This window comes from Sus scrofa, chromosome 1 (genome assembly GCF_054392235.1).
Source record: "Sus scrofa isolate SSC_HxYL_T2T_F1_AM1 chromosome 1, Sscrofa_HxYL_maternal_Yorkshire_Landrace_v2.0, whole genome shotgun sequence".
In the NCBI taxonomy this organism is placed as follows: Eukaryota; Metazoa; Chordata; class Mammalia; order Artiodactyla; family Suidae; genus Sus; species Sus scrofa.
Window position 1 is genome coordinate 281304496 of NC_139383.1, and position 27697 is coordinate 281332192.

Genomic DNA, 27697 nt, shown 5'->3' on the forward strand with positions numbered 1-27697 from the left:
CGTCTGCAACTAGGTGGTGGTAGGAGATGGTGTTTTCCATGTTCCCACCTGCGACTTGCCAGAGTGAATCTTAGAGAGTGACAAACTTGGCTGTCAGTTAGGGATTGCAGCTGCCTGATGAAAGGGGCTTGGGATTAATAAGTAAAGAATTTTAGGAGTTCCTGTCGGGGCTCAGAGGAAACACATCTGACTAGACTCCATGAGGACACAGGTTCAATCCCTGGCCTCGGTCAGCGGGTTAAGGGTCTGGTGTTGCCGCGAATTGTGGTGTAGGTCACAGACCCAGCTTGGATCCTGCATTGCTGTGGCTGTGGCGTAGGTCAGCAGTTACAGCTCTGATTCAACCTCTAGCCTGGGAACCTCCATATGCCGTGGGTGCGGCCCTAAAAAGACCAAATAAAAAAGAATTTTCTATCTCATTTTCAAGCTTGACTTGGTCTCCAAATTGCAGACTTTCTCCTCTCTGCTAGAGGCGTCCGATTTTTCTCCTGGGAAGTCTGAAGCCCGAGCTAAGAGAGCATCAATGCAGAGGTTAACGTTTTAGTTAAGCATAGAAGTAGCTTGCTGCTTCTGAAGCTTCACTTGCTTTGAGTGTCATATTTTGAATTATATTGGCTGACATGTCTGTGAATCCTTTTTTCTCTTCTTCTAAAAAAAGTTTCTCTAGCTCCTTTCTTCTGTATATTTGAAGACTAGGGCTTTCATTGAGTTGTAATTTTATTTGGCTATCTGAGTCACTTTTCAGCCCAGCACTTGTAGCCAGAGCAACTGCAGCAAGAAAGTATTTTTAAGGCTCTCTCTTGTGGTGCCGTGGGTTAAGGATCCAGTGTGGTCACTGCAGTGGTTTTAGTCACTGTTGTGTCGCAAGTTTGATCCTTGGCCTGGGAACTTCCACGTGCTGTAGGTGCAGCCAAAAAAAAAAAAAAAAAAAAAAAAAAAAAAATGAGAGAGAGAGAGAAAAGAAAGTGTTTTTAAAGATGCAGAAGATTAAAACCTCTACAGTTGCTGCCAATAGAAGAAAAGATTTTATCTCTGTTATAATCATGATCTTGAAAAATTAAAAATTAAAATATACTACAGAGTTAGATAAGCCTGAGTTCAAATCTCTGCCCTACTGGAGTTCCCATCGTGGCTCGGGGATTAATGAATCCGACTGGGAACCATGAGGTGGCAGGTTCGATCCCTGGCCTTGCTCAGTGGTTTAAGGATCCAGCGTTGCTGTGAGCTGTGGTGTAGGTCGCAGACGCGGCTCGGATCTGGCGTTGCTGTGGCTGTGGCATAGGCCAGCAGTTATAGCTCCCTGGCATTGCTGTGGCGTAGGCCAGCAGCTACAGCTCCAATTAGACCCCTAGCCTGCGAACCTCCATATGCCGCAAGTGAGGCTCTAGAAAATACAAAAAGACAAAAAAAAAAAAAAAAATCTTGGCTCTACTACTTAACAGCTTTGTTATCTTGGACTTGCTTTTTAACTTCTGAGCCTCAATTTCCTCATTCTTGAATTAGGGATGAAATAGTGCTTGCCTCATGGAGACTAAATGAGCTAATCCATGGAAAGCATTTAGCAGCGTGCCTGGCACCTGGTAAATACTCTGTCAACATTAGCTATTATTGTTACCTTTCCTTTATCGATATGAGGATTCTTGCTGAAAGGGGCCTTAGCGATCATCCAGTCCAGCTTCCTTGTTTTATCTCTTAAAGAGCGGAGGATCTTGGAAATTCACATTGCTTGACCAGAGCCCAACATAAAAGAGCATGCTGTTAAGAAACAGCCTTTGGCCCTAAGTGCCCGAGGAATTGTCAAAGGAAGAAAGACATGTCAGGTCGTCTTAATGACGTTTCATTTTATCATTAATTGCTATGCAAATGTCAATGAATCACTTTTTCTAGTAAATAAAGTAAGCGTCATGGAGACCAGTCAAGGTTGCCTGAAACAGATGCTCTCATTCCTCCCTTCTTCCGGGACGGCTCCGGGCACAGCCAGCGTGCTGTGTTCCTTCACTGATCACTCCTCTGTTGGTTGGTACCTCCTGCGGCCCTCCAGGGAGGCCACCTGCAATTTATTTTCTGGGAAATGGTTCTCAGCTTTTCTGAAGACGTGAGACTGGCTGCACGTTATTTAAGGTTGTGCCACACTGTGGCTCACTCTGTCCATTCTGTTTCAGTGCCATGAATCTGGACAAATTCGAGAAAGGCCCCAGGGAAATTTTTCATCCCGAGATACAAAAGGTAACAGAGAATTTTGTGCTTCGTAATTGCATAAATTTGGCCACAGCGTTAGAATTGGCAGATCATCGGTGAGTCTTAGCCTAGGATACCCACCAGGACCACGGGTGGAGTTTTGAATCCATTATCATGGAGAACTTCCCAGTGGAGATTCTGAAACTGTCAGTCTAAGAGAGTCTGTTGTTTTCAGAAATTCAAAAGATAGGAGGTGTCCAGAAAGCCATCCTGGTTTCTTAGGACTTACTGTTAAGGGAAAACAATCTGCCTTGGGAGAAAAAAGGTTCAGAGTCATAATCTAGGTGATGGCCCATCAGAAGAACATCAACCACACTTTTGCTTTGCAGTTGCAATCAATTTCGCTTTGAAATTCTCCCCTCGAAACGTATAAACGCAGCAGCCACTAATGGTGTGACAGTTAATGTGTCAGACCGGAGCCTCGAGGATTTGGTTCACCAGGGCAGGGTGACTCGGGAAGAGGCTGGGGAGGCAGGTGGGATTCTATCCGGGATGCAGCAGGGAGCCAGAAGCACCTCTCAGTGGAGGAGTGTCATCTTAAACCTGCTCTTTAGGGGAATAACTCAGGCAGTGTGCAAAGGAAGGAAGCCTGAGCTATCGTCGTGCGCATACCTTCACCATCTGCTTAGCTGCTACAGTGAAGTTATCGGCTCTCGACTCAGCTTACCCCAAATACAGAGAACTGCGAATTCCCGTATCTTTCATTTTAATTTTTAAAATAGTATTTGTACCTCGGCTCAACCCCAGAAGGAACTGAGGCAGAAATGGATGTGTCAGGTTAAACTTTAAGCAACTTTAAGCCATTCTGTGCCTAAATGTAATTCCTTGTGGCAAACTTAAAGACAAATTAGAATTATAACTATGCCAGTACCAGTGTGCTCTTCTAGTGCTTCATCTGCTTAGGTTGTAACTCTCAACCCTTTCCTCCTCGGAGCCTGGATGTGACCCCCAGACACTGCGTCCCCAAACCCATGGAGCCTCTCTGCTCCTTCCTTCCGCATCTTGCTGCTGAGCAGACTTCCTCCGCCCAGAGTTCACCCCTGCTCAGTCATCCTTACCTGCCGTCTCTCTCCCACAAAATGAGAGGACAAGAAAACGAGAAGCCTTCTGCCTATTTATATCATAACTTTATGCCTGTTTTTCCCCAAGCAAAAGACACTCTCACACTCTCTCTACTTTTGTGTTTTGACTTTCTTTCCCTTAACAAGGAACTTGTTAATGAGCTTTCCCTGTATCCTCTGTGTGTGCATGAGCGTGCAAGAGTGTGTGTGCACCCGCCTGCACGCACGCATGCAGCTTACAAGCAGTAGTTCCACTGCTGTCATCAGCTGTCTGTAGATTTCCCTCAAAACAGGCTTCCAGTATAAGGAAAAGAGTTCTTACGAGTCACTGGATCCTAAAAGGAAACAGAAAATAAGCCTATTACATTCTAGAGAAGGCAGATTTCCGCCAAGTAGGAAGGTGGCTGATGCTCTTTTTAAATGTTATTTGTCTGTTTCTGGCTGCTGTAGTGTAGGAACATTTTTTTCAGGCAAAATCCAGAAACAGCGTGTGATGAGCTAGCTTCGAGTGGATAGAGAAACCTAGGTATCTGTGTGTCTTCCTGGTGCCACGCATCATCTTTGCTTCCCTGTAGTCGTGGTGTAATATAACTAGGTATTTTATAAAAATCTGTAGAGCTAAATTTGAATGTTTTAAGCACTCTGAGGCAGAGAAAAGTGGTGTCAAGGTCAGTAGGCTGGAGCTTGGCTTTCACAGAAAGTCAACATAAAATGATCACCATTCAGCATGGATGTAACTTTTTGAACTTCATTTGACAGGATTTGCTCGTCCTTGAAGAACAAGAGGTAAGTAGTCTCGCGAGATGCCCGATCCTGCTGTGCTGCTCGCGTGTTTGTAAATGAGCTCCTGCTTCACCAGGAACACAGCCTTTTTTTTCCAGGCACAGCTCTGTAGTTTTGCACAGCAAATCTCTCCTCACTGAACGACTTCCCTGATGTATTTTCTCGGGTGTATTTCAGAATCTTCTATGCCGTTAGCCGTAAAGGTATAAAGACAACCACGCTGCTTACATCTGCTTAGAAATATTCAAATGTGACCCTCCTGATCAGGGCAAAGAATGAGGTTTTCATTCAAGTAAAGATAGGCAACTGTATTATTTATCAGCACACTAACCTTACAGAATACAAAGTATTTGCATGTTCCCATTTTCTGTTGTCCCATTTTTTTAAAAAACATACAGAGCTTTCGAAGTCCTTAACTAACATAGAGAAATATCCAAAATATTATCATGGACAGCTGAACAGATAAAGGAGAATGTACGAACATTGTGCCTCCCGTCCAAGCTTGGGAACATCCTCCACACCTCTCCCCCCCACACACACCCAACCTCGAACCCATCAGCCACAGTCCATTTAAGACTTACCCCTAATTCAAACGCTCCTCAATGCTTGTGATCACTGTCGTCCTTCCCAACTGCTCAAAACCCTCAACACCAGCCATCTCCTGCCTGGACTCTGCAAAGTCTGCAGCTCGTCTCCCTGCTTCCTCTCTTGCCCTTTCTTCTGGTTTTCAGAGAAGATCCAAACCTGCTAAACTAGGTCCTCCCTGGGCTCGGAACTTGGTGGCTTCCCACTTGGTGAAGCCCAGGACCCTCGGCGAGGATGCCACCTCTCCATCCTCTGCCCCGCATGAACCACAGGGACTTCCTTCTCCTTCCACCTGCTCAGGAGCTGCTGTTCCCACCGCAGGGCTGCCCCTCCCCAGCTGTCTCATGGGCCACACACTTGCTTGAGTAGCACCTGTGCTCAGAGAGGCTTTCCCTGGTCCCCTGTCTAAAATTGCAGCCCCTGCCTCTCATCCATGGCTCTTTCACATGGCCTTGTTTATCTTCCTAAACGTACATCTTCACTTAGTTAGTTTTATCTATAAGCACCGTGCAAGTAGGTGCCTATTCAAAAGCAGTCCTTATTCGAGTACGGTAACTAGATGTAGGCATCAAATTCTTCTGGAATCCTTGGGACCTTAGTTTCCCTTCATAATTCCCTTTCCTCCGAAGAAGTATAATTCCTGGCATCCTGTTGATCCCCAAGAATGTGGCTATATTGTGGTTTATAATCATGTTGAGTTTTGTCTCATAAAATTTAGAATTTAAAATTTTTAAGTCCCATACAAGTGGGAATTACCAGTATGACTTTCTCTCTATGGTGAGTGTCTGATCAGGACTGAATTCCTGAGAAAACCAGTTCCCATGGATTCTCTCCACCTGTCACCTCCCCCAGGGGCCCAGGTATGGTCTGTAGCCTTTGAGCACTCCCTCCCATCCATCCCCCAAGGTCCCCCGGCTGCAAGTGGCAGCCTCGTGAAGTACTGATGACCTTAGGATCAACACTTTGTTAAAATACGACCTGTGATGGTCAGGTAGCCCCAGATCAAATGCTTAGCCCCTCTAAAATAGCCGCTCCGAAAAACCATCTCCTCCAAAACATATAATGCATTGTATTCAGCGACGTCTTGATTTCTGGAGATAGGAGAAAACTCTGTTAGTCACTGTCATATTTTGGGAAGCCCCAGAAGCAAAATTACCTAAATGAGACCCTATAAGTAATTTTGGGTTTGTAACAAAGCCGTGCAGCCCCAGTCTTTCTGGGGCATCCATCTGAAGTGGGCAGATCTTCAGCAAAGCGGCCCCATAAAAGCTTTTTCAAGCTTTGGCCAGTGATTGGGCAGCAGTGGGTCCCACTGCGGCTTGTAACTCTCAGCTTTGTTCAACTCAAAACCATCCTGAGACGGTGATGCCGCTGTATTGGAAAGAACACTGGATGGAAAGTCAGGAGACCTGGACCCCAGCTCCAGTCCTGCCATCCTCCCAGCACCAACCAGCCTTGGGCGAGTGTCCTCTTCCCTGGGCTTCAGTGGTCCTGTCTGTGAAATCAAAGTGCCGACTCACTGGACCATAGGGTCCCTTCTGGTTCTAACAGGCTGTTTGTTCATGGCTCACTGCTCCGGACATTGACCCAGTCCTTCTGCCCTTGGCTTCCTAGCTGTCAGCTCAGCTGGACCTGACTCTGGGCATCCCGCCAGTCTGCTGCTTGGTTCCTCAAAGTTTGTCTTCAGTGGTTCTCGGAGTTGGGTCCCTGGGCCAGCAGCACCAGTGTTACCTGGGAACTTATCAGAAATACAGTTTTTTGGACCTGTGGACCCCAGACCGGTGGAATAGGCGACCCTGGGAGTGCGGCCAGCAGTCTTTATTTTAACAAGCCTTCCTTGTGATGCTGATGGCTGGTCGAGTTTGAGAACCGCGGCTTTAGTCTCTGCACTGTGATTCTAAGAGGGTCCCCTGTCAGACCCCGAACTACTGTAGGTGCTTCTTAAGGGACCACTGAGAATGGAAGAGGCGTCCGAGTCTTTTCTGACATATGATCACTGTCATCATTCCCCAAAGAGAGAGAGGAAAGCTACAAAGTATAGAGCCCTCAAGTGGAGCGAGGTCCTTGACAAAACCCTAAGAAATTTACCAAAAATGCGTTTGTGAGGGAGAGGTGGTCATTTGGACGCAGCTTGTGAAAAATAAGTTGTATCTGACCACTTGTTTTTCTTTTCTCCTTTGTTCCCACACTTATGCCATGAAGTGTATTAATCCCCTCCAGCACTGTAGTGGGCCCTGGACATTGATGGAAAGTAAGACGTGTGCCATCCCTCCTTCCCAAGACTTAAGTTCTAGTGATGGAAACAGACAAGGATGCGAGCTCCATCAAAAGCTCAGAGAGTTCGTTAACCGCTGAGCTGTGACAGAACGAGTATCCGTGAGGACACGGGTTCCATCCCTGGCCTCGCTCAGGGGCTGAAGGATTGGGCGTTGCTGTGAGCTGTGGTGTAGGTCGCAGATGCAGCTTGAATCCCGAATTGCTGTGGCTCTGGCGTAGGCTGGCAGCTACGGCTCCGATTGGACCCCTAGCCTGGGAACCTCCATAGGCTGCAGGTGCGGCCCCCAAAAAAAGACCAAAAAAAAGCTTAGAAAGTGTGAATAGTGCTATTAAAATAAACAAGGCGACTTGGCGGAGAATAACAGTGCAGGGTGGTGACTGTGTTGGGAGAGCTGGGAAGGCCTCTCTGGAAATTGGCATTTGAGCTGAGACCTGTTCGATGGGCAGAAGCTTCTGCAGAAGGAGCTGTGGAGGAGCCCCAGGGGGTGGAGGGGCCAGCCTGGGAGCTGCCTCGCTTTTCCTCAGTCTGTAGAGAAAACCGCTAGATAGAAAATTACTATCACTGATGGCTATGCCTCTGTCCCTCGGGTGTATTGGGGGCTGAAAAACACTTAGAAGTATAGCCTTAGACCCTTGGATTTTCAGAGTCTCAACTCCCCCAGATCCAGCTGTTCCAAAGTCTGGCAGTCTGCCTCGACTCCCCGCCTCTGACCCAGTGGCAATGCTTCAATTACGTTGGTCCTTGTCTGCTCTTTAACTGACCACCAAGAATTTCCCCATCAAATAGCCTTGTAAAGGTTGATGCCTTTTCAACATCAGACTTTTTTTTATTATTAAATACTGCATGCACACCGGAAAAAAAAAGTGTAGATGATAAAATAAAGACCTATAAACCTGTTACCCAGTTTAAGAGAAAATATACTAGGGCGTTCCCGCTGTGGCTCAGTGTTTAACGAATCTGACTAGAAACCATGAGGTTGCGGGTTTGATCCCTGGCCTTGCTCAGTGGGTTAAGGATCCGGCGTTGCTGTGAGCTGTGATGTAGGTCACAGACTCGGCTCGGATCCCACGTTGCTGTGGCCCTGGCGTAGGCCGGTGGCTACAGCTCCAATTAGACCCCTAGCCTGGGAACCTCCATATGCCGAGGGTACAGCCCTAGAAAAGACAAAAGACAAATATATATAAAATACAGTCGAGTTCCCTGACCCCTTTCCTGTCTCTTCCCTGTAAAAGCTGTTATCCTGCATTTGGTATTTATCATTCCCACAGGATCCAGTTTTAATCCAGTGCTCAAAGATAGTAGGTTGAACATTTCTGCTAGCTACTTCTTGATTGCCTTTTTCTCCCCACATCTGTTTTGTGACTTCTTGAGACTAAGTAGCTTTAGGAATTGGGGCAAACGAGCATTTGAATTCATTGCCTACAGTTTCCATCTGTTTCTAAAAGCATCCACGCGATATTAGCCTAAGATCGTTGGGTTGCATTTTGAATTACACTGAGCGCTCCTTTGCTGAGTTCCAGACTCTCTGCTGATCAAAAAAATGATGCCAGCCCTGTGAGGTCCTGTGGGCTATTTCCTTTGAGCACTGTTTTTGCCCCAGAATGGACCTGGCATCATGCAGAAGACCCCATGAGTAATGAAATTTCAAATGAACTCACGGGACAGCACAGCGTTTCCTCTGTAAGCTATAAAAATCTATAAAAATAAAGGGATGATTGTTGTTAATATTGGTCAAAATTGAGATGGAGGGGAGGAAGTAACCCCCCCCCAGCCATTCAGCTCACTGTAGTTTTCCTAAATAAGAAACAGCACGTCTAATAACCATGCATGCTTCGATGATAAAATTAAATTCAACACCTTTTGTTGTCTTATTGTAAGGGCTCTGTGAATTTCAAGTTTGGGGTTCTTTTTGCCAAAGATGGGCAGCTCACTGATGATGACATGTTCAGCAATGGTGAGTGTCTCCTTTCCTCTAACCGAAACCCCCTCCTGTCTTGTTGCAGTCTTGACAACCCAACCTGAACTTGCCTGTTGAGTTGGAGTCTTTAATGCAAAGAAACAGCCAATTGTTTTAATGACGTTGAAGAGGGTAAATTTCAAAGGGCAGATGACGTTGCCCAGTTTCGTTCATTTGACAAATATTTATTGATCACCGAATCTGTGCCAAGCCCTGGCCCCAGGGGTGCGGTCTTCCTGGAAAATTCCATGGGCTTTGGAGAATTTGACTCTATGTAATCTCAGGAGCAGAAGAAGATTTTTCTCTGTGATTTTTACGAATGAGAGAATTAAAAAGTGGTCCTAGTTTCCTGTTATTAACACTTTTCATATTAAGGACCTGTTTCTTATTCATGGAAGCAGAAGCTTGCAATGCCAGACCCTTGTCATCCCCGTCTGGCAGGGCTCAGGTTGGTTAGTCTGATGCTGTAATTTTCCTTTCTCGGATCTGGGAACTTGGCCCTCCTGCAAGGTCTCCGAGAAGAGGGGAACAGACTTCTCATTCTGTTAACTGCTGTGCCTAGTTAATTTCCAAGTGATTTCAGTGCATAGGTAGAAAACAGGGACTTTTCAACAGTGCGCTTTCTTCACCCTTTTCCTCTTCTTACAGAAATCGGAAGTGACGCTTTTCAGAAATTTTTAAATCTCCTGGGTGACACAATCACGCTCAAGGGCTGGACGGGCTACCGTGGCGGTCTGGACACCAAAAGTAAGCTTGCCTCTTGGCCTGTTCTGTTGTGATTTGTGTAAGACTCGCCTTAGCCAGCCTAAGCTGGATTCGAATCCATGCCCAGGATGAGGTGTGTGCTCTTATAACTGCAGCACACCTGGTTGTGTCCTGTGCTTTTCCTTCTGTCATTCTGTTTGCTCTTCGCAGCCGATTCTTGAGCTAAGCCAGGCAGGTGATGTGAGGCTCATTTGGCCTGAATTTGATGGGCTTCCGTTGCGGTACCTTTCCCTCGGGGGGGGCCTCATCTCTCTACCAGCCCACACTAGAGTCAGTTCACAGGTTCTGAATACCAGGTTAGGTGATTTGTGAGGGCTGCCGTGTGAGTAACTAGCTAGCAGGTCCAGGGATGAAGTATTTGGTCCCTGTTGTCAGGCCCAGCTTCACCCCAATGAACTACATGTGCCCGTGGTGACTCCTGGGGTGCCTGCAAGTTCACGTTCACCACCCTCATGGCCCTTTCCCAGTGTAACCTGACAGACTTCCCTAGGTGTTAGATACTGTTTTTATCCCCGTGGTCAAATTAAGAAACCGAGGCTCCAAGAAAGGCGAGGTAACTTGTCAAAAGGAACAGACTAATGAGAACTTGAATCCACATCTGTCTACCTCCAAAGCCCACGCTGTCAATCACTACAGTTCTGCCAGGGATATAGTTCCCTTTGTTTTATGGAAATGATAGCTATTTGTATGTCATCTTGTCCTGGACCCCAGCAGTAACTAGAAAGCAAGGAATTTTAACATACTCCCCCACCCTCCCCCTTTTTTTTAAGGGCTGTACCCATGGCCTATGGAAGTTCCCAGGCCAAGAGGCCAAGGATTGAATCTGAGCCACAGCTGCAACAAATGCCAAATCCTTTAACCCTCTGAACAGGGCTAAAGATCAAACCTGCATAGACCGGAACCACTGCAGTCGGATTCTTTTTTGTTTTTTTTTGTGGGGTTTTTTTTTTTTTTTTTTTTTGGTCTTTTTGTCTTTTCTATGGCCACACCCGCAGCATATGGAGGTTCTCAGGCTAGAGGTCTAATCAGAGCTATAGCTGCCGGCCCACACCACAGCTTATGGCAATGCCAGATCCTTAATGCACTGAGCGAGGCCAGGGATCGAACCCGCAACCTCATGGTTCCTAGTCAGATTCGTTTCTGCTGCGCCACTACAGGAACTCTATGCAGTCAGATTCTTAACCTACTGTGCCACAGTGGGAACTCCAACATCCTCCCCCTTTTGATCCAGACTTCTCATGACCTCCTCTGCTTGGAGGCAAGGCATGAATCAGGCAGCAAGCAAGCTGGAAGGAGGACAGAGAGGCCCCCCCATGCGGGCCGAGGCCTTGCATCAGTAGGAGAGGGACCCAGAGTACTGCTTCCCCTCAGGTGGGTGGTCGTACGATCTCTGGGGTGTACTAACGGAACTGCAGTCCTCTGGTCTGCAAATAAACTCTGTCCCCCTCTGGCCTCGGAGTTCTCTGTGACCACTAAATGCACGTTGTGTTTTGCAGATGACACCACGGGGATTCATTCCGTTTATACCATATACCAAGGCCATGAGATCATGTTTCATGTTTCCACCATGTTGCCATACTCCAAAGAGAACAAACAGCAGGTACGTGGGACCACAGACCATCTGACCTCAGCGTGGAGAAGGCATTGCTGAGACTTCATAGGATTGGAGAGTAGATGTGTTGCTATGCAAGCCAAACTTCCGGTACCAGTCCAGGAATGTCGTTTATAGTCTGTTTGCACTTTCAACAAGCCTTGGGAAGGAGTTCCCGTCGTGGCACAGTGGTTAACGAATCTGACTAGGAACCATGAGGTTGCAGGTTCGATCCCTGGCCTTGCTCAGTGGGTTAAGGATCCGGCGTTGCCGTGAGCTGTGGTGTAGGTTGCAGACATGGCTCGGATCCCGTGTTGCTGTGGCTCTGGCGTAGACCGGTGGCTGCAGCTCCAATTAGACCCCTAGCCTGGGAACCTCCATATGCCGAGGGAGCAGCCCTAGAAGAGGCAAAAAAGACAAATAAATAAATAAATAAATAAAAACAAGGTTTGGGAAGAACTACCCTCCCTGATGCTCCCTCCCTGAGGAAAGAGGGATCAGAGGCATGTGGGGAGGGGGGAAAACATGTGTGGGCGTGTGTGCCTGTGTGTGAGTGTGGTTTTCTAGACTCCCGGGGGACCGTTCTGCATATATGTGGCCTTTTCTCTGTGACTTTTCTCAATGGGTCTTGTGTCTTCTTGGAATGAGATTATCCAAGACACAGCACGGTAATGGTTGGCAGGTGTTTTTTCAGGTCAACACAGGAGGTTAAATTAACACTGAGGGTCCCGCATGGCCTGTGCCCTGCTGGGGAAAAAACTACCTGAGAACCCTCCTCATCCACCCCAGAGATTAGCCCTTTCCAGGAGAAAGCTTTCCAATGTTGAAATTTCGATATAACAAAGATACATGTTACTGGTTTTTGAAGGATTTGGGGGGTTCCATTAACTGTTTATTATATTCTTACCCCTTTTTTTAACACATTGAAGGCATCTGTATAAATAAATATCACAAACATGAATGGACAGTCATTCAGCAAAGATTTTCAAGAAATATGAACCCAGAGAGGGTATGTGATCGGCTAAAAGGGCTTTTTTTCTGAACACTTGTAATCCTTATTTCAGTAAGACTTCAGTAAGGAGGAAAGTCACAAAGCAGATCACTGGGCTGCAATGTGGAGTTACAGTCATTAGACATAGAGGGGTTTGGGGGACATGGCAGGGGGTGGGCGGGTCAGGAAGAGCTAGTTCTGTTTGATGGTTTGGGCGCTGGAATAAGGAGTTGGTGGCTTGTCTAACAGGCAGTGGAGACCCTCGGGAGGTCTGAAGCTTGTTCTGCTTTTAGACGGCTCCTTGGAAAAGGACAGGTGGGAGCAGGAAGTGCTTCAGCCCCGGAAGCCTGCTTAAGTGGCAAAGAGTTACCTTCTGCCAAGCATCTTCCCGCGCATGGCCGCGGCTCCCCCTCTTAGGAGCTAAAGCACTTAGCATCTTGGGATCACGTTGAGAAGAAAGACCCCAGCTGGCCTTCTCAGTCATCATGAATTGTGTTGACTTCTTTCATCTCAGACATAGCGAAACACTTCCTTTGAAATGTTTTACCATCCTTCTGCTCTCCCAGCTCCAACCTTTTCAGCCTTGAACACTCACCGAAATGGTCCATGTTCTGTGACAGATAAAAGCATAAGCTAGAGAGACAGGAGGAACAAATGTGACAGCTCAACCTTTGCCCAGTGCAAGTCTTTAACCTTATCTTTCTGAGGGGACTGTTGGCGCGTTAAGATGTAACACACTCCAAGATTTTGAAACCAGGTTTATGGTTCCCAAGGGGGAAACATGGGGTGGGGGAGGGGTAAATTAGGGATAAATTAGGAAACATTATTACGCACTAAGGAGTAAGGACTAAGGACCTATTGTTTAGACACAGGGCTATATGGGAAATGTATCTGAAAAAGGAAGGACTATATCTATGTGTATTTACTGTGCTGTACCCTGAAACTAACACAACTTTGTTAAGTCAACTAACTCCAAAATAATTTATAGGAAAAAAAAAAAAAAGAGGTAATGCACTTACCAGGGACACTGAGCTATTCCCAGGTGGACTCAGGGGTTCTCAACCTCTTGGCTGGCTCCCTGAGTAATGCTTGGGTCCTCCACTTATCCAGCATCCGTAGATACGCAGAAAATCAAAACTATGAAACTTACCTGAGTTCCCTTGTGGTGCAGTGGGTTAATGATCTGACATTGTCACTGCAGCGGCCCAGGTCACTGCTGTGGTGCAGGTTGGATCCCTGGCCCGGGAACTTCCCCATGCAGTGGGCACAGCCCCCACCCCACCCCCAAAAATATACCTTGTCTCTATTACCAGGAAGATAAAGCAGCGGTAAGAGAGACAAAGAAATGCACAATGCGAGTGAACCTTATCAGTGTCTGATCATAGGAGGGCAGAGAAGGACGCTCTGAGCCTCCCAGACCTCTCCTGGTCTCTTGGGGGCTTAAGATCACAGTCAAGAAGTCAGAGCCCAGCCCGGATCATAAAATCTTGGTGGCTTTTGCACCTCCTGACATCTAGAACACTAGCGGGCAATCTGAGCCACTTCCCAACCTGATGTAAAGAAGCAAACTTGCACAAGAAGACGTAGGTTCTGATGTTACAGTGACTCCTTCCACCCCCCACCCCTTCACTGCTCCAAACCACAGCAAGGGCAGGGCAGGGGGTGCTGGTATTTGGTTCTCTGGGGCTCTCCTCTCCCCAATATCCTGTGATACCCAAACCCCTAGCATCCAGTCTCAGCGCTCCAGGGCCCGAGGGCAGCAGCCAGGACCGGAAGGAGGCACAGGCTCTGTGATCAGTCGGCTGGGGGCCAGACCCCAGCCCTGCCTCGAGCAAGCTCTGTGATCTTGGGCACTGCCAGCCCCAGGGCTCAGTTCTTGGTCCCCTTCTCTTCTGTTCCTACACTCTTCCATCCCTTGCTGAGCTCATCCAGTCTTGTGGCTCTGGATAGCTTTCATATGCCCCTGGCACCCAAACTTACATCCCCGGCCAGTCTGCAGAACTCCAGCCCTGGATGCGCACAGCCCTCCCGACGGCTCTCCTGGGCTAGACGCCTCCGACCTAGTATGTCCAAAACTCAACGCGAACTCTCCTCCAGACCTGCTCCTCCCACAGTCTTTCTCATCTCTGCTGATAGCTATTCCATTCTCCCAGTTTGGGCAAAATGACCTTGGAGTGATTCGACTCCTCACTCTGTCTTATCCTGTATTCAGTTTGTCAGGAAATCCTGTTGGCTTGACCTTCAGGTGGCACCTAAAATCTTCTCCTGGTGCCACGCTGCTCTGCGTCACTGTCATCTCTTATGGACCGTTGCAGTAGCTGCCTTTCTTCCTCCCTGCTTTTACCCTGATGCCCTGACGGGCTGTTGTTTCTCAATCCATCAGCCAGAATGATCCTTTAAGGGCAGTCATGTCGCTTCTCTTCCCACACCCTCCACTGGCTCCCACTTCACTCACAGTCAAAGCCAGATCCTTAGCGTGGCCTCTGTTCCTTCTCTGGTCTCATCCCCCACTGCTCTTCCTATTTCCTCCCTTCCAGTGGCACTGACTTCCCTTCCTGTCCCCCAGAGTCACCAGATACTGTCCCAGCTCATAGTCTGTATGGACCTTCCTTCTACCCGCTGTCCTCTGGCTGACTCACCCACCACCTTCAAATCCACCCAGATGTCAGCTGTGAAACTGACCCCGTGGCTGCATTTAAAGCAGCAACCCACTTGCCCCCAGCACCCCCAGGCCCCACGCGGCTCTCTTTCCTCCATGGCACTTACTGCCGCCCGATGTTTCCGTGTTACTTAGTACACTTGTTTCTTATGTTTACTGTGTAATTGGTATGCCCCCTGCTAGAGTGTATGCCCTGTAAGGGCAGGGATTTTTGTCTGCTTTGTTCCTGGCATATGGTAGGAACTCAATGATTACTTTTAAAAAATAGGGAGATCCTGTTGTGGCTTAGCCGGTTACGAACCCAACTAGTATCCATGAAGATGTGGGCTCGGATCCTGCATCACTGTGGCTGTGGTGTGGGCCGGCAGCTGCAGCTCTGATTCGACCCCTAGCCTGGGAACTTCTGTATGCCACAGGTGTGGCCCTAAAAAGCAAAAAAAAAAAATATATATATATATATATATATATATTTATATATTTAAAAGCTTTATTGAGATATATTTCATATACCATACAACACACCCACTTAAGTATGTTCTCAAGGTTATTCAGCTATCACCACAATCAGTTTAGAACATTTTATTACCCCCAAGAGAAACCCCTCTCCCTTTAGCCGTCACTCCCCACTCCACCCACCAAGCCTCTGGCAACTTCTAATCTGCCTTCTCTCTCCGGCTCATTCTGGACACATCATACACATGAAAGCATATACTATGTGGCCTTTTGTAACTAGCTCCTTGCACTTGGCATGTTTTCAAGGTTCATGCAGGTTGTAGCCTGTATCAGTATTTCATTCCTTTTTACTGCTGAATAATTTTCCATTTTATAGATACGCACCACATTCTCTTTATCCATTCATCAACTGATGGATCAACAATTACCTATTTTTGGGAGTTCCCGTTGTGGCGCAGTGGTTAACGAATCCGACTAGGAACCATGAGGTTTCGGGTTCGGTCCCTGCCCTTGCTCAGTGGGTTAAGGATCCGGCGTTGCCGTGAGCTGTGGTGTAGGTTGCAGACGCGGCTCGGATCCCGCGTTGCTGTGGCTCTGGCGTAGGCCGGTGGCTATAGCTCCGATTGGACCCTTAGCCTGGGAACCTCCATATGCCGAGGGAGCGGCCCAAGAAATAGCAAAAAGACAAAACAAAACAAAAAAAAGCAAAAAAAAAAAAAAAACCAATTACCTATTTTCATTGTAACCTAAAATGCGCCGTTTTCGCCGCCTTTAGGTGAACAGTTCCGTGGTGGGAGGTACAGTAAGCACACTGCTGTGTCGTCGTCTCCACCATCCAGCTCCATAACTTCATCATCTCGCCACCCAAACTGGCCCTTAGCCAGTAAATCCGCATTTCTCCCTCCCCAGCCCCTGGCAACTGCCCTTCTCCCCTCTGTCTTTATGAATCTGACCATTCTAGGAACCTCTTACAGGTAGATTCATACATCTGTTCTTTGCGTCTGGCTCATTTCCCTGAGCAGTGTCCTCAAAGTTCCTCCCGGCTGTCGCATGAATCAGAATTTCCTGCTTTTTTAAAGCCGAATACTATTCCATTGTGTGTTTATACCACGCTTTCTTCATCCATCCATTTATCGGTGGACGTTTGGGTGTATTTCCTCCTCTCAGCTACTGTGAATGCTGCTGCTAAGAACTTTGGTGCACAAATATTTGTTTGAATCCCTGCTTTCAAATTTTGATTATGGACCCAGGGTTGGAATTGCCGAATCATATGGTAACTCGATGTCTGATGTTTTGAGGGACCACTATAACATTTTCCATAGCGTTCACCAGCCATGCACGTGTTCCAGTTTCTCCGCATTCCTAAGAACACTTATTCCTGGTTCCTGTTTTTTGGATAGCTATCCCAGTGGGTGTGAAATGGTATCTCATTGTGCTTTTGATTTGCATTCCCCTAATAATTAGTGATTTTGAGCATCTCTTATGTGTTTATTATCCATTTGTATTATCTTCTTTGATGAAGTGTGTCTTCTTTTGTCTTCTTAGGGGCGCACCGAAGGCATATGGCGGTTCCCAAACTAGGGGTCTAATCAGAGCTGTAGCCGCCGGCCTACGCCAGAGCCACAGCAACACAGGATGCGAGCTGCGTCTGTGACCTACACCACAGCTCACGGCAACGCCAGATCCTTAACCCCGTGAGCGAGGCCAGGGATCGAACCCTCAGCCTCATGGCTCCTAGTCAGATTGGTTTCCTCAGAGCCAAGACGGGAACTCTTGTGTGCATTCTTTAACCAAGTTATTTGGTTTTTTGTTGTTGTTGTTGAGTTGTAGTTCTTAATATATTATTGGATATATGATTTGCAACTACTTCTCCCATTCTCTGAGCTGCCTTTTCACTTTGTTGAAGAGTGTCCTTTCATGTACAAAATTTGAAATTTTTATGTAGTCAAATTTATGTCTTTTGTTGTTGTTGTTGGGGGTGCCTTTAGCATCCAAGAAATAATTGCCAGAACTACTTAGAACATCTCCACACCTTAGTTTCCTTGTTTGCAAGATGAGAATAATACCGAACACAAATTGGGGAGCCTCTTCTCCAGGAGCTCACAGTATAGCATGGGAATTCACGGGAGACCCCAGGAGAACAGAGAGTTGTGTTTGGCCAGTTACGCAGAGGCCCCAGACAGGGGCTGGAGAACTGTGACCCATGGGCCAAATCCGGCAGATGGCTTGTTTGTTTAAATAAAGTACTCTTGGAGCATGGCCGTGCCCATGGATTTATGTATTATCTGGAGTTGCTTTTGCGCCATGACGGCAGAGCTGCTTGGTTGTGAAGAGACCATACAGTCTACCAACCCCAAAATATTCACTGTCCAGGCATTTGCAGAAAAGATTCACTGACCACAAGTTTAGGAGATCATTTTGGAAAGGTTCCCTGGGGTCAGATTCGGTAGGGCCGTTGTTTCCACCAAGTATATGTGTCAGAACTAGCAAAGGCATTTATAAAAATATACACATTTGAGCCCTGTCCCCAGGGAGTTCTGATGCTGTGCCTCTTGTCTGGGGGCCTTGGGTGCCAGGCTGAGGAGAGGAAGTGGGAGCGAAGGTGAACCTGATCAGAGCAGCAACGTGGGAGAGAAGGGAGGCAAGGAGGCTGTTAGGAGGCTCCTGGGGGAGGCCAGTCCAGAGGAGTGCTGTGGCTCAGCAGAAACGAATCTGACTGGCATCCATGAGGACTCGGGTTCGATCCCTGGCCTCGAGCAGTGGGTTAAGGATCCAGCGTTGCCATGAGCTGTAGTGTAGGTGGCAGATGCGGCTCGGATCTGGTGTTGCTGTGGCTGTGGTGCAGGCCGGCAGCTGCAGCTCCAATCTGACCCCTAGCCTGGGAACCTCCTTATGCTGAGGGTGTGGGCCCTAAAATGAAGAAAAGAAAAGAAAAAAAGAACTCAATGACTAATCAAAAAAAAAAAAAAAAAATAAGAGGAGTGTGGCCTGAATTGGGAGAGGAGAGGAGTGATGGCTGGGGAGCCGGGAGAGGGGCGGGAGCAGAGGGCGACTGGCGCTCCGGGGTCCGTGAGCCATGGGGTTTGCCTGCTGGCTTCGTGTTTTAACCCTGAACGTGCCGCGTGGGAGCCACCCTCTCGGTGACGGTGTTTGTGTTTGCATCCAGGTGGAAAGGAAGCGTCACATTGGAAACGACATCGTCACCATTGTGTTCCAGGAAGGCGAGGAGCCCTCTCCGGCCTTTAAGCCTTCCATGATCCGCTCCCACTTCACCCGTATCCTGGGCCTGTGTGGACGCTCCAGTTTGGCAGCTGCTGGCCGGCATCTCTGGGCTCTAAGTGACCCTCAAACCAAATGTTACAGTGACCGGCGTGGTGGGATTGGTTTGCGTTGCGGGATTCTTAGACCCTCTGTGTTGAGTTTTTCCCTCAATATTGGACTTTGCCCTTCTTCCCTCTCCATCCACGGCCGTGGTGGATGGACTCATTCTCAGAGAATTCCCAACTTGCGAACCGTCTCCCCTTTCCTCAGGTAGCCTATGAAATGGGGGAAACGTCCTACCACCCACTGGTACGAAAGGAAATAAAAGAACCAGAGGTAGTGAGTCCTCCTAGAAACCTGCTTTAGACATAAAAAACTTGCAAGTTAAGATAAAAAGCCAAAATAATGCGTCTTTGTTGATTCTAAGCCCTAGGAAGAGCTGCTGCGTTACCTGTCTCTTGACTTTTGAGAAATGATACGGTTAATCTTGTTTTTTAACTTTCTTTCCCTCGGCTTCCATTCCTCCCTCTTTAGCTGGTATTGACAAAGTCTTGCTGGCGTTCTCGGTAGGGTCCAGGCTCAGCTCCATCAGACAGGCTGGGGGCGTGAGCATGCCCCTCGCCCACACTGCCGGCCATGGCACTGTTGCCCTGGGCCCCTGGCTGTGACAGTGAACCCCAGCGGTAGTGCCTCTACAGGTTTTACGTAGTACGTAAAAGGCAACTAGTAGGCAGTTTTCAGAATAAATTCTCGTCTAGTTCTTTGTGTTCCCTGGAAACTCCAGTGAACACGTTGGGAGATGGGACCATCATGACCCATTGCATCTGGAAGCAGACTGCTCTGCACACTTCGGTCACAGTAACCTCACATGACAGCACGTAAGTTTTTAAAAGCTGAAAATTGCCCTGAGGGCGGGAAAGAAAACGGATATGCACCTACACGTTAATAATAAGTGATATCCTACCCTGCTCACTGAGATTTAGGAGGAATCTTGCCCCCTTCCTGCAACAGCTCTTCTCACAAAACAGAAAGAAAGCTTCTCCGGGGGAGTGGGGGAGGGGACAGAGTGATGGAGAGAGGTAGTCGTTATTTTTAGAATTACCTCTCATTATGGGTTTTAGATTTGGGTTCTGGCACATTTGCGTCTGGAAAGGCACGAGCAGATAGTTAATGCAGACTCTGCCCTGAGTCTAGGAGTGGAGACGCGCTGAGGGGTTGACGACGGTGTTTCAGCCTTTGCTGAGGAAAGCTGGGCTTGGGAGATGGTGCAGGAGGAGGAAGAACGGGAGAAGGAAAAAAGCTGGACGGAGGTGGTACTATTTTAGACTCCACGTGCCCCACACAGCAAAGTAGACTCTCTGAGAGGCTGCCACCAGCAACCTTGGTTTGTTTTGGTTTGTTTTGGTTTGTTTTGTCTACCAAAGCCAGAAGGAGAGAGAGAGGGAAGGTGTACAGTGGAAGCATTTAAATCGCTTTTCTTTCCAAAATGTGTGAGATGAAATACATGACTAATTTCATTCTGGGATCTTGTTTATATTTCCAGGCAAGCAAACTGCTCTTTTTGCTTTGTTGGCTGCATAGCTGCTTAGTACCATTATTTGTATTGCTTTCCTGGTGGGTTTGGAGAGAGGGCTCTTTCCCAGAAGGATGAGCATGCAGAGGCTGAGCTGTGTCTTCCTGGGCTGTCTCGTTTGAAGGAGTCAAGGTTCCATCTCAGCCTGAGCGTGACAGGTGCCCTGACCCCAAGAGCGCAGATCTAGGATGATTCTGCGCTTAGGGTTGCAAAGCACAAGCCATCGACCGCTGAGCATTGGGGTTGTTGATTAATTTCCTTAATCATCACCACAGATATTTTTGCCTTAGTGAGATATGACCAACAAAATGACAATTACAGGTCAGTAATGACTTTATCTTAATTGCTTGCTGTAATTCTCATGTTTCCATGTTGATTTAGCATTCATTTTGTGACCCTCTTGATATACAGATCTCTTGACTTATCTGAGATAAGTGTTCTCCCTAAAGAACTTTCTTCAAGGCCACCATCTCTTTGGGAAAAGCTTGTTTCATATAGTGTTGCCCTGCGTGGGGCCCAAGGGTCAGGATTAGCTCAGAATTTTTCTGTATTCTACAGAGGCACACATTTGATGTTTGATCTTGACCGGAGTATTGTCCTTCCTAGGCTGCGTTCTTGCTCATTTATCCCTTTCTTCTCAAAAATTAATCTGTTAGAAGGTATCATAATATTGTTAGAGTTCCCATTGTGGCTCAGCGGGTTAAGAACCCAGCATAGTCTCCATGAGGACATGGGTTCAATCCCTGGCCTCATTCAGTGGGTTAAGGATCCGGCATTGCCATAAGCTATGGTGTAGATCACAGATGTGGCTCGGATCCAGTGTGGCTGTGGCATTGGCCAGCAGCTGCAGCTTCAATTCGACCCCTAGTCTGAGAACTTCCATATGCCACAGGTGTGGCCGTAAAAAGAAAAAAAAATTTTTTTTCAATTAAAAAAAAAAAAAGGTATCATAGTATTGTGAAAAGGACATGAACTTTGAGCCAAATCGATTTGGGTTGGAATCCCAGCTCTGTCACTTATTAACTGTGAGGTTTTGAAAAAAGTATTATCGGAGTTCTCTCTGGTGGCCCAGTGGGTGATGGATCTGGCATTGTCACTACTGTGGCTCAGGTTGCTGCTGTGGTGTGGGTTCGATACCTGGCCCAGGAACTTCCACATGCCACAGTCTCTGCCAGAAAAGAAAAAGTGTTTATCTTCTTGGAGCCTCTGGCCTCATCTGTAGGATGAAGGTAATGATTCTGCTTTGCCAGGTTGGTGAGAAGCGGCCGGTGCTGTGTCTTAAGACACCAAGTATGCTGCCTCGCGTGCCGTGGGTGCTCAGTGGTGGTTTTGCTATTATTCCCGGCACGTGACCTCGCCCGCAGCTTGGTGGGTTGGACCACGAAGGATCCTAAGGCGTAGAATGGCAGCATGTTGGCCGAGGCATTCCAGGCAAGGCCTTCCCCCTGTGGAAGGGGTATTGCTAACACATCTCATAGGCAGCTGGACAGGTTTAAGGTCCAAATGTTGATGATCTTTGAAAAAACAAACAAGTAATCCTGCGATGTTCTCTGTGCAGGCTGAAAATATTTTCAGAAGAGAGTGTACCACTCTTCGGCCCACCCCTGCCATCCCCACCGGTGTTTACAGACCACCAGGAATTCAGGGACTTTTTGCTAGTGAAATGTAAGTTTCTATTTTTGCCATGTTTCTGCCACTTATTCTACATCTGGTTGCACTTCTTCCAGTTCCCCCAGGATGCTCCAAAGACAATATCATTGTTAAAGCATTGATGGTGTTCCATGCTCTGTTAATGCTTCACGAGAAGTGTATTCAGGTTGCTGGTAGTGTTGGGAAGGGCTCTCCCGGTCCTTACCTGTACCTGCCATCCTGCCCACCTGAGGTGAGGTCTGTCGGCACTCACCTGCTCGCCACCCTTGGGGCCTCACCTTTACCTCTCTGCCCAGGGGTCTGATACGGCCGCTTCCAAATCTCTGCTTGTACCTGTGTCCATGTGCTTGTCAGGGAAGGAGGTGGGCACAGGGTGGTTATGGACGTGTGGTTAGCGACACGGAGAGTTGTTGGGGCGGGGGTGTCTGTTGTGAGTATGTGAAAGAGACAGACAGAGACAGAACATGTATGTGACGTGTGTAGAACCTGACCCTGGGCTCCACTAGCTGGTGAGGGTACATTTTAGCTCCACTCATAAGACCGAGGTGCCCGACTCTGAGCTCCATCTTCTGAGCCACAAGAGCTTGCTGCGACCCGCCCCTGAATGTCCCTTGATCGTTAGAGCTGGGAGTCCAGCTTGCAGGCGGCCGGAGTCCTGGCAGTGCCTCGCATCCGTGCCCTCCGTGATGCTGCTGCTTCTCTCCTTCTTCTGGGCCCCCGGGCACTGCAGTTGCTTTCCCGGCTGCCTCCCCAACCCCACCCCCCAGCCTGCTCAAGGCTGTCACTGTTCCTGTGCAGTTTGGAGTGTTTTTGCTCCTCTCTGAGCCCATCTTGGTCACTTGGCCCCAGGGCAGCAGTGACTGAGCCTCCCAGAGCCCTTCATCAACAGCTGCTCCTTCGGCTTCAGTCTTAACCCTACTCTCGCGGTGGCGAAAACCAGCCCCTCAGGCCCGGGCAGGGGACTGACACGTGTCCTCCCTCCACTGTCTTCTCATCGGGTCTCTCCCTCGGAGCCCTGAACATGAGTCGTCCCTCAGCAGCCACACGGAGGTGCCTACACGTCCACACATCCATGCAGCTGACCCTGGAGGGACGAGTCACCCGACTCCAGTCACCAGAGCCTCCCAGTCCCAGCCAAGCCACTCGATAGCCTCTCTCCCCCCTGTAAATTCTTCCAGTCTCTTGCAAAGATCTCCCCAAGCTTCTAAAGCTTCTGGAGAGTGGAGCAATAAAAGCCCCCTCCCTGGGGCTTCCTCTGCTTCCAGCTGGGCCTCCAGAGTTGGTTACACATTTAACCGACGCCAGGGTCCCTGCGGGAGGTCTGATGCTGACTTTAGAAGCAGCAAACTTTGCAAGTCACTTGCCTAAGAGGATGATTTTGTCTCTTCCTTTCCAGTATCTCAACCCCTAATTTCTTTCTTTCTTTTTTGGTCTTTTTGTCTTTTTAGGGCCACACCCCCCGGCATATGGAGGTTCCCAGGCTAGGGGCCTACCCACAGCTCACGGCAATGCCAGATCCTTAACCCACTGAGCGAGGCCAGGGATCCAACCTGCAACCTCATGGTTCCTAGTCGGATTCGTTTCCACTGCGCCACGACGGGAACTCCAGGAAATGGTGTTTCAACAAAAACTTTGACCTTTTTCAGCAGAAACAAGTAATTTAAAATGGATTTCTCTATGGATACTAAGGAGAAAATATCCTCAAACAAAAATTTCCCAATCACAGATTTAGAGAAAATAATAGACAGGTATAGTGTCAGTTCCTTAAGAATGTCTTGCCAGGAGTTCCCATCGTGGCTCAGAGGAAACGAACCTGACTCGTATCCATGAGGATGCCAGTTTGACCCCTGGTCTCGCTCAGTGGGTTAAGGATCCGGTGTTGCCACAAGCTGCAGCATAGGTTGCAGACGAGGCATTGCTGTGGCTGTGGCGTGGGCCAGCAGCTGCAGCTCAGATTCCACCCCTAGCTGGGGAACTTCCATATGCTGCAGATGTGGCCCTAAAAAAAAAAAAAAAAGAAGAAGAAAGAAAGAAAGAAAGAAAGAAAGAAAGAAAGAAAGAAAGAAAGAAAGAAAGAAAGAAAGAAAGAAAGAAAAAGAATGTCTTGCCACAAACAAGCCCACCTTGCCCCCAGCACACAGCTCCCATCTAGGAAATGCTCGTCCCCAGGAAATTTACTTTTCGGTCTGTGAACACTGTCCTTCCTTTGCCCCTGTGTATGAGAAAAACAGTAGTCGACATGTATTCAATTTGACGTATCTAGCTCCGTGCTCTTTTATATGTATTACATCACTTAAATTCTTACAACCCTATAAGAAATATAATTATATCCATTTCACGAGATAGAAAATTAGGCCCCCCCAAATCTAGATAATTTGCTTAAGCATGCTCACGTAGCAGCCCAGCTGGGATTCAACCCATCTTGGTCTTGACCTCAAGCTCCTAATTCTGTGCTTTCTATTCTGTGTGGTGATGTGTCACTGGACACCCTGGTCTTTGTGCCAGACTCTTGGTGTCTGTGGTCCACTGAACTGCCAGCTTTTTCTTCCAGAATCAACTTTCATTAGGCTAAGAATTCCAGTACTCTGCTTAGGCAATTGCTAATCTTTCTAACAAAAATGCAGCAGATACATATATTTAATCCTGTTTGTATGGCATCCTGGTGCTTTGGCCCATGTGTTGGATGGGCGGGTAGGTGGATGGAATGGATGGATGGGTGGATGGATGGATGGATGGATGGAATGGATGGATGAGTGGATGGGTGGATGGGTGGATGAATGGAATGGATGGATGAGTGGGTTGATGGATGGGATGGATGGATGGATAGATGGGTGGGTTAATGGATGGATGGATATATGAATGGATGGATGGATGGGTGGATGGGTGGATGGGTGGATGGGTGGATGGATATGTGGATGGATGGGTGGGTGGATGGATGGATGGGTGGGTTGATGGATGGATGGATATATGAATGGATGGATGGATGGGTAGATGGATAGAATGGGTGGATGGATATATGGATGGATGGGTGGGTGGGTGGATGGATGGATGGATGAATGGAATGGATGGATGGGTGGGTTGATGGATGGGATGGATGGATGGGTAGATGGATAGAATGGGTAGAATGATGGATGAGGGCAGGTTGGGTATGTGCTAGTTGTTCAAGGAATTAGATAGACCTTCTGCTCAGGAAGCTTGTCCAGCAGAAAAGGTAAAAGATAAACCTATAGACTGTGGATTTGTTCAGAGAAATTTAGAGAGTTTTAAATTATTTTTCCATGAAAGAAGGGTAATACCAGCATTAGGAAGGTGGGTGGCATATACTTTGAGGAGTTTCCCTGAGAAGGAAATTCTTCAATATAGCCTGTTCATATTTGTAACTCCTTTATAATTTGATTTATTTTAGTAATTAATGGTGAAAAAGCCACTTTGGAAACCCCGACATTCGCCCAGAAACGTCGACGAACTCTGGATATGTTGATTCGATCTTTATACCAGGATTTGATGCCAGATTTGCATAAGGTACCCTGGGTCTGTGGTCTTCTTTCCTTCTTTCGGAGTCTGAGCTGAGGACACAAGCTTCCTTGCGGTACTGATCACCCTTACCTGTGCCATGAGATGGTAGACGGGCAAAGTGAGGATTTGGGAGAGAGGCTGGGTGTTTTTTTAAGGTTTTCTGGAGCCCTGTTGGCTGGCTTCACATCCAGGCACTGAAACAAGCATTTGCACTTACTGAAAATTCACTTTGCGCCAGACACTTCGTAGGCAGAAAGCATATCCACGCTGATGAGACCACGTTCCTCCTTTGGGGAACTCAGCACCTCGAGGGGCACCCATGCTCTTTGGAGGCCCCAGACTCGGTGTGAGATCACTGCAAATCAGGGAGAGTAACAAGTATTAATGCAGAATGAAACCATCATTGTTTAGAAGCGTTTCCCGCTTTTAACAAGGAAGCACAGACCAAGCAGGGAGACTCCCCTAGAACCGGTATATCCACAAACTCCAGCAAAAGGCATTGCTACTGACGTGTGTGCATAAATGCAGCATCCGGTATCAGGTGCCCCTCGGGACATGAAGAACATCAAAACGAGCTGGTGCCCACGTGTGGTCCTTCCCCTTCAGCACAGTGACCTCCACCATCCTGTAGGTGCCCTTGACCTCTGGCTGGGCAGTGCACCCAGGGGTTGGACACGACTAAGCCCAGGGTCCTAAAGAGCAAGCCACGATTGGTCATCTCTCCATGCCTTTCTTCCCCTAAGGGCAGAGGAGGGTGCAGAGAGGGTACCAAGAATATGTGAGGTCCTTCGGGTCTCAGCTGAAACATCACTTAGCAGGCCTTCCCCATCCCCAGGTGAAGCCAGGTGCCCCTGTTAAAAGCCCCCAGATGCTACCTCCCCTTCATAGAGAAGACCCCGTGTTCCCATCATGTAATCAGTTACTTAATCTGTCCCCCCATAGACTAGGCTCCACCAGGACGGAGACTGTACGTCACATCCCCAAATCCGGCAGAGGGCTAGGCACTCAGCCAATACTTGCCGATTGCATGAGTGTGCCCAGTTCTCTGACTATGGTCTAGAAGAAAACTAACATTTTCTGAGTATACGCCCAAGCACCTTCCATGCAGTCCTCATTACACACCTCAGAGCAGGTATTAGCCACACAGACACCGAGACTCAGAACTCAACTCACTTGCCCAAAGTTACCCAGAAGGCCACAGAATGCACAACTCCAGAGGGTACCATTCACACAGACTTGAGCATGCCATGTTCCAGGGGTCCCCTCTGGGAGAATGGCCTCCTTGGAGCTGCGCAGCGTGGCAGCCGATCGCGCGCTGTTAGGCGGTCAGTAAGAAGGAGCTGCTGGTTTGTCCGATTTTGGAGCCCACGCTCTCAGCCTTTACACGGGCCTGCCATCCCCATTGGCTTCTTAATCCCTTGCATCTGGCACAGACCCAGCCACTTAAGCGACGCTCCGTAAATGCTTACGAGCGAATGAATAGAGAAGGAAGAAGGAGGACGATTGGGACAAATAGTTTTGTGCATGAAGAGAAGCTAGAGGATGAGATGCCACAGCCATTTTTGGAGTTCATAACTTCTCTCTCTTTTCCAGAACATGCTGAACAGACGATCTTTCAGTGACGTCCTACCGGAATCCCCCAAGTCAGCGCGGAAGAAAGAGGAGGCCCGCCAGGCAGAGTTTGTTAGAATTGGGCAGGTGGGTTTTATTCTGAAACCTATTTTGCAAGATGTGTAGTTGTGAGTCCCATCCAGACCAGATGGGCCACCTGCGACGGACACTAGGTTTGCACGCTCCTGGAGGACCTCTGTGACGTCTCTTAGGATTATTGTGGGACCACGAGGGAGATTGCTGATAACCAGGTAGGCGTCGTTCTCCGCAGGCGTGAGTGAGAGGAAAGCCCTCTGCAGCGGAGGGGGTGACCCCGGGAGCAAGAGGCTGCAGGGCCCAGGCTGGGCTCCCTCCTATCAAGGGAGCACATGCCACTTGCCTGCCTCCTAGGAATTTTCTGGCGAGCGGGGAGCCAATTTAGGGAAAGCTCCCTGGTGGAAGTAAGCGCGGAGGGCGGTGTCCTTGCAGGATTCCCTAATTTCTGCCCTACTGCTTGGAAGCCGTGGCCACAGTGAGGTGGCTCCCAGGCCTCCCCTCACTCCGGATTGTGGAGAAAACGCTCCGCCTTTGCCTTGCTCGCACATGGCACTAATATTTTTCAGTTCCGGAGGTGACACAGCTTAGCTGCTTCCCAAAAGTAGAAGCCAAGCCAGGGGATCAGGACAACCTAGCAGCAAAGATAATCTTTCCCCAAACAGGTGCACTGTTACTGGGGCTCTTGATTT

The 27697-nt window shown here is 48.2% G+C and overlaps 1 protein-coding gene across 30 annotated transcripts in view; it reads left to right on the forward strand.

Moving 5' to 3' along the window:
* GARNL3 (GTPase activating Rap/RanGAP domain like 3) overlaps positions 1-27697 on the forward strand; it is a 147651-nt gene that overhangs the window by 90892 nt on the left and 29062 nt on the right. For 28 of the 30 annotated variants that reach the window (XR_014826924.1, XR_014826925.1, XR_014826944.1 and 25 more), the window contains 10 exons: positions 2163-2226; positions 4059-4085; positions 8824-8899; positions 9551-9649; positions 11164-11267; positions 18528-18636; positions 20471-20516; positions 21754-21860; positions 25252-25367; positions 26955-27059. Coding sequence is in view for 19 of the 30 variants with exons in the window: in XM_084995476.1 (XP_084851602.1) it covers positions 2163-2226; positions 4059-4085; positions 8824-8899; positions 9551-9649; positions 11164-11267; positions 18528-18636; positions 20471-20516; positions 21754-21860; positions 25252-25367; positions 26955-27059 (853 nt within the window). In the remaining 11 variants the exon portion in view is untranslated. Of the gene's footprint in view, positions 1-2162; positions 2227-4058; positions 4086-8823; positions 8900-9122; positions 9351-9550; positions 9650-11163; positions 11268-18527; positions 18637-20470; positions 20517-21239; positions 21425-21753; positions 21861-25251; positions 25368-26954; positions 27060-27697 lie in introns of those variants that run through there. The other 2 variants (XM_084995563.1, XM_084995586.1) reach the window with 2 other exon arrangements.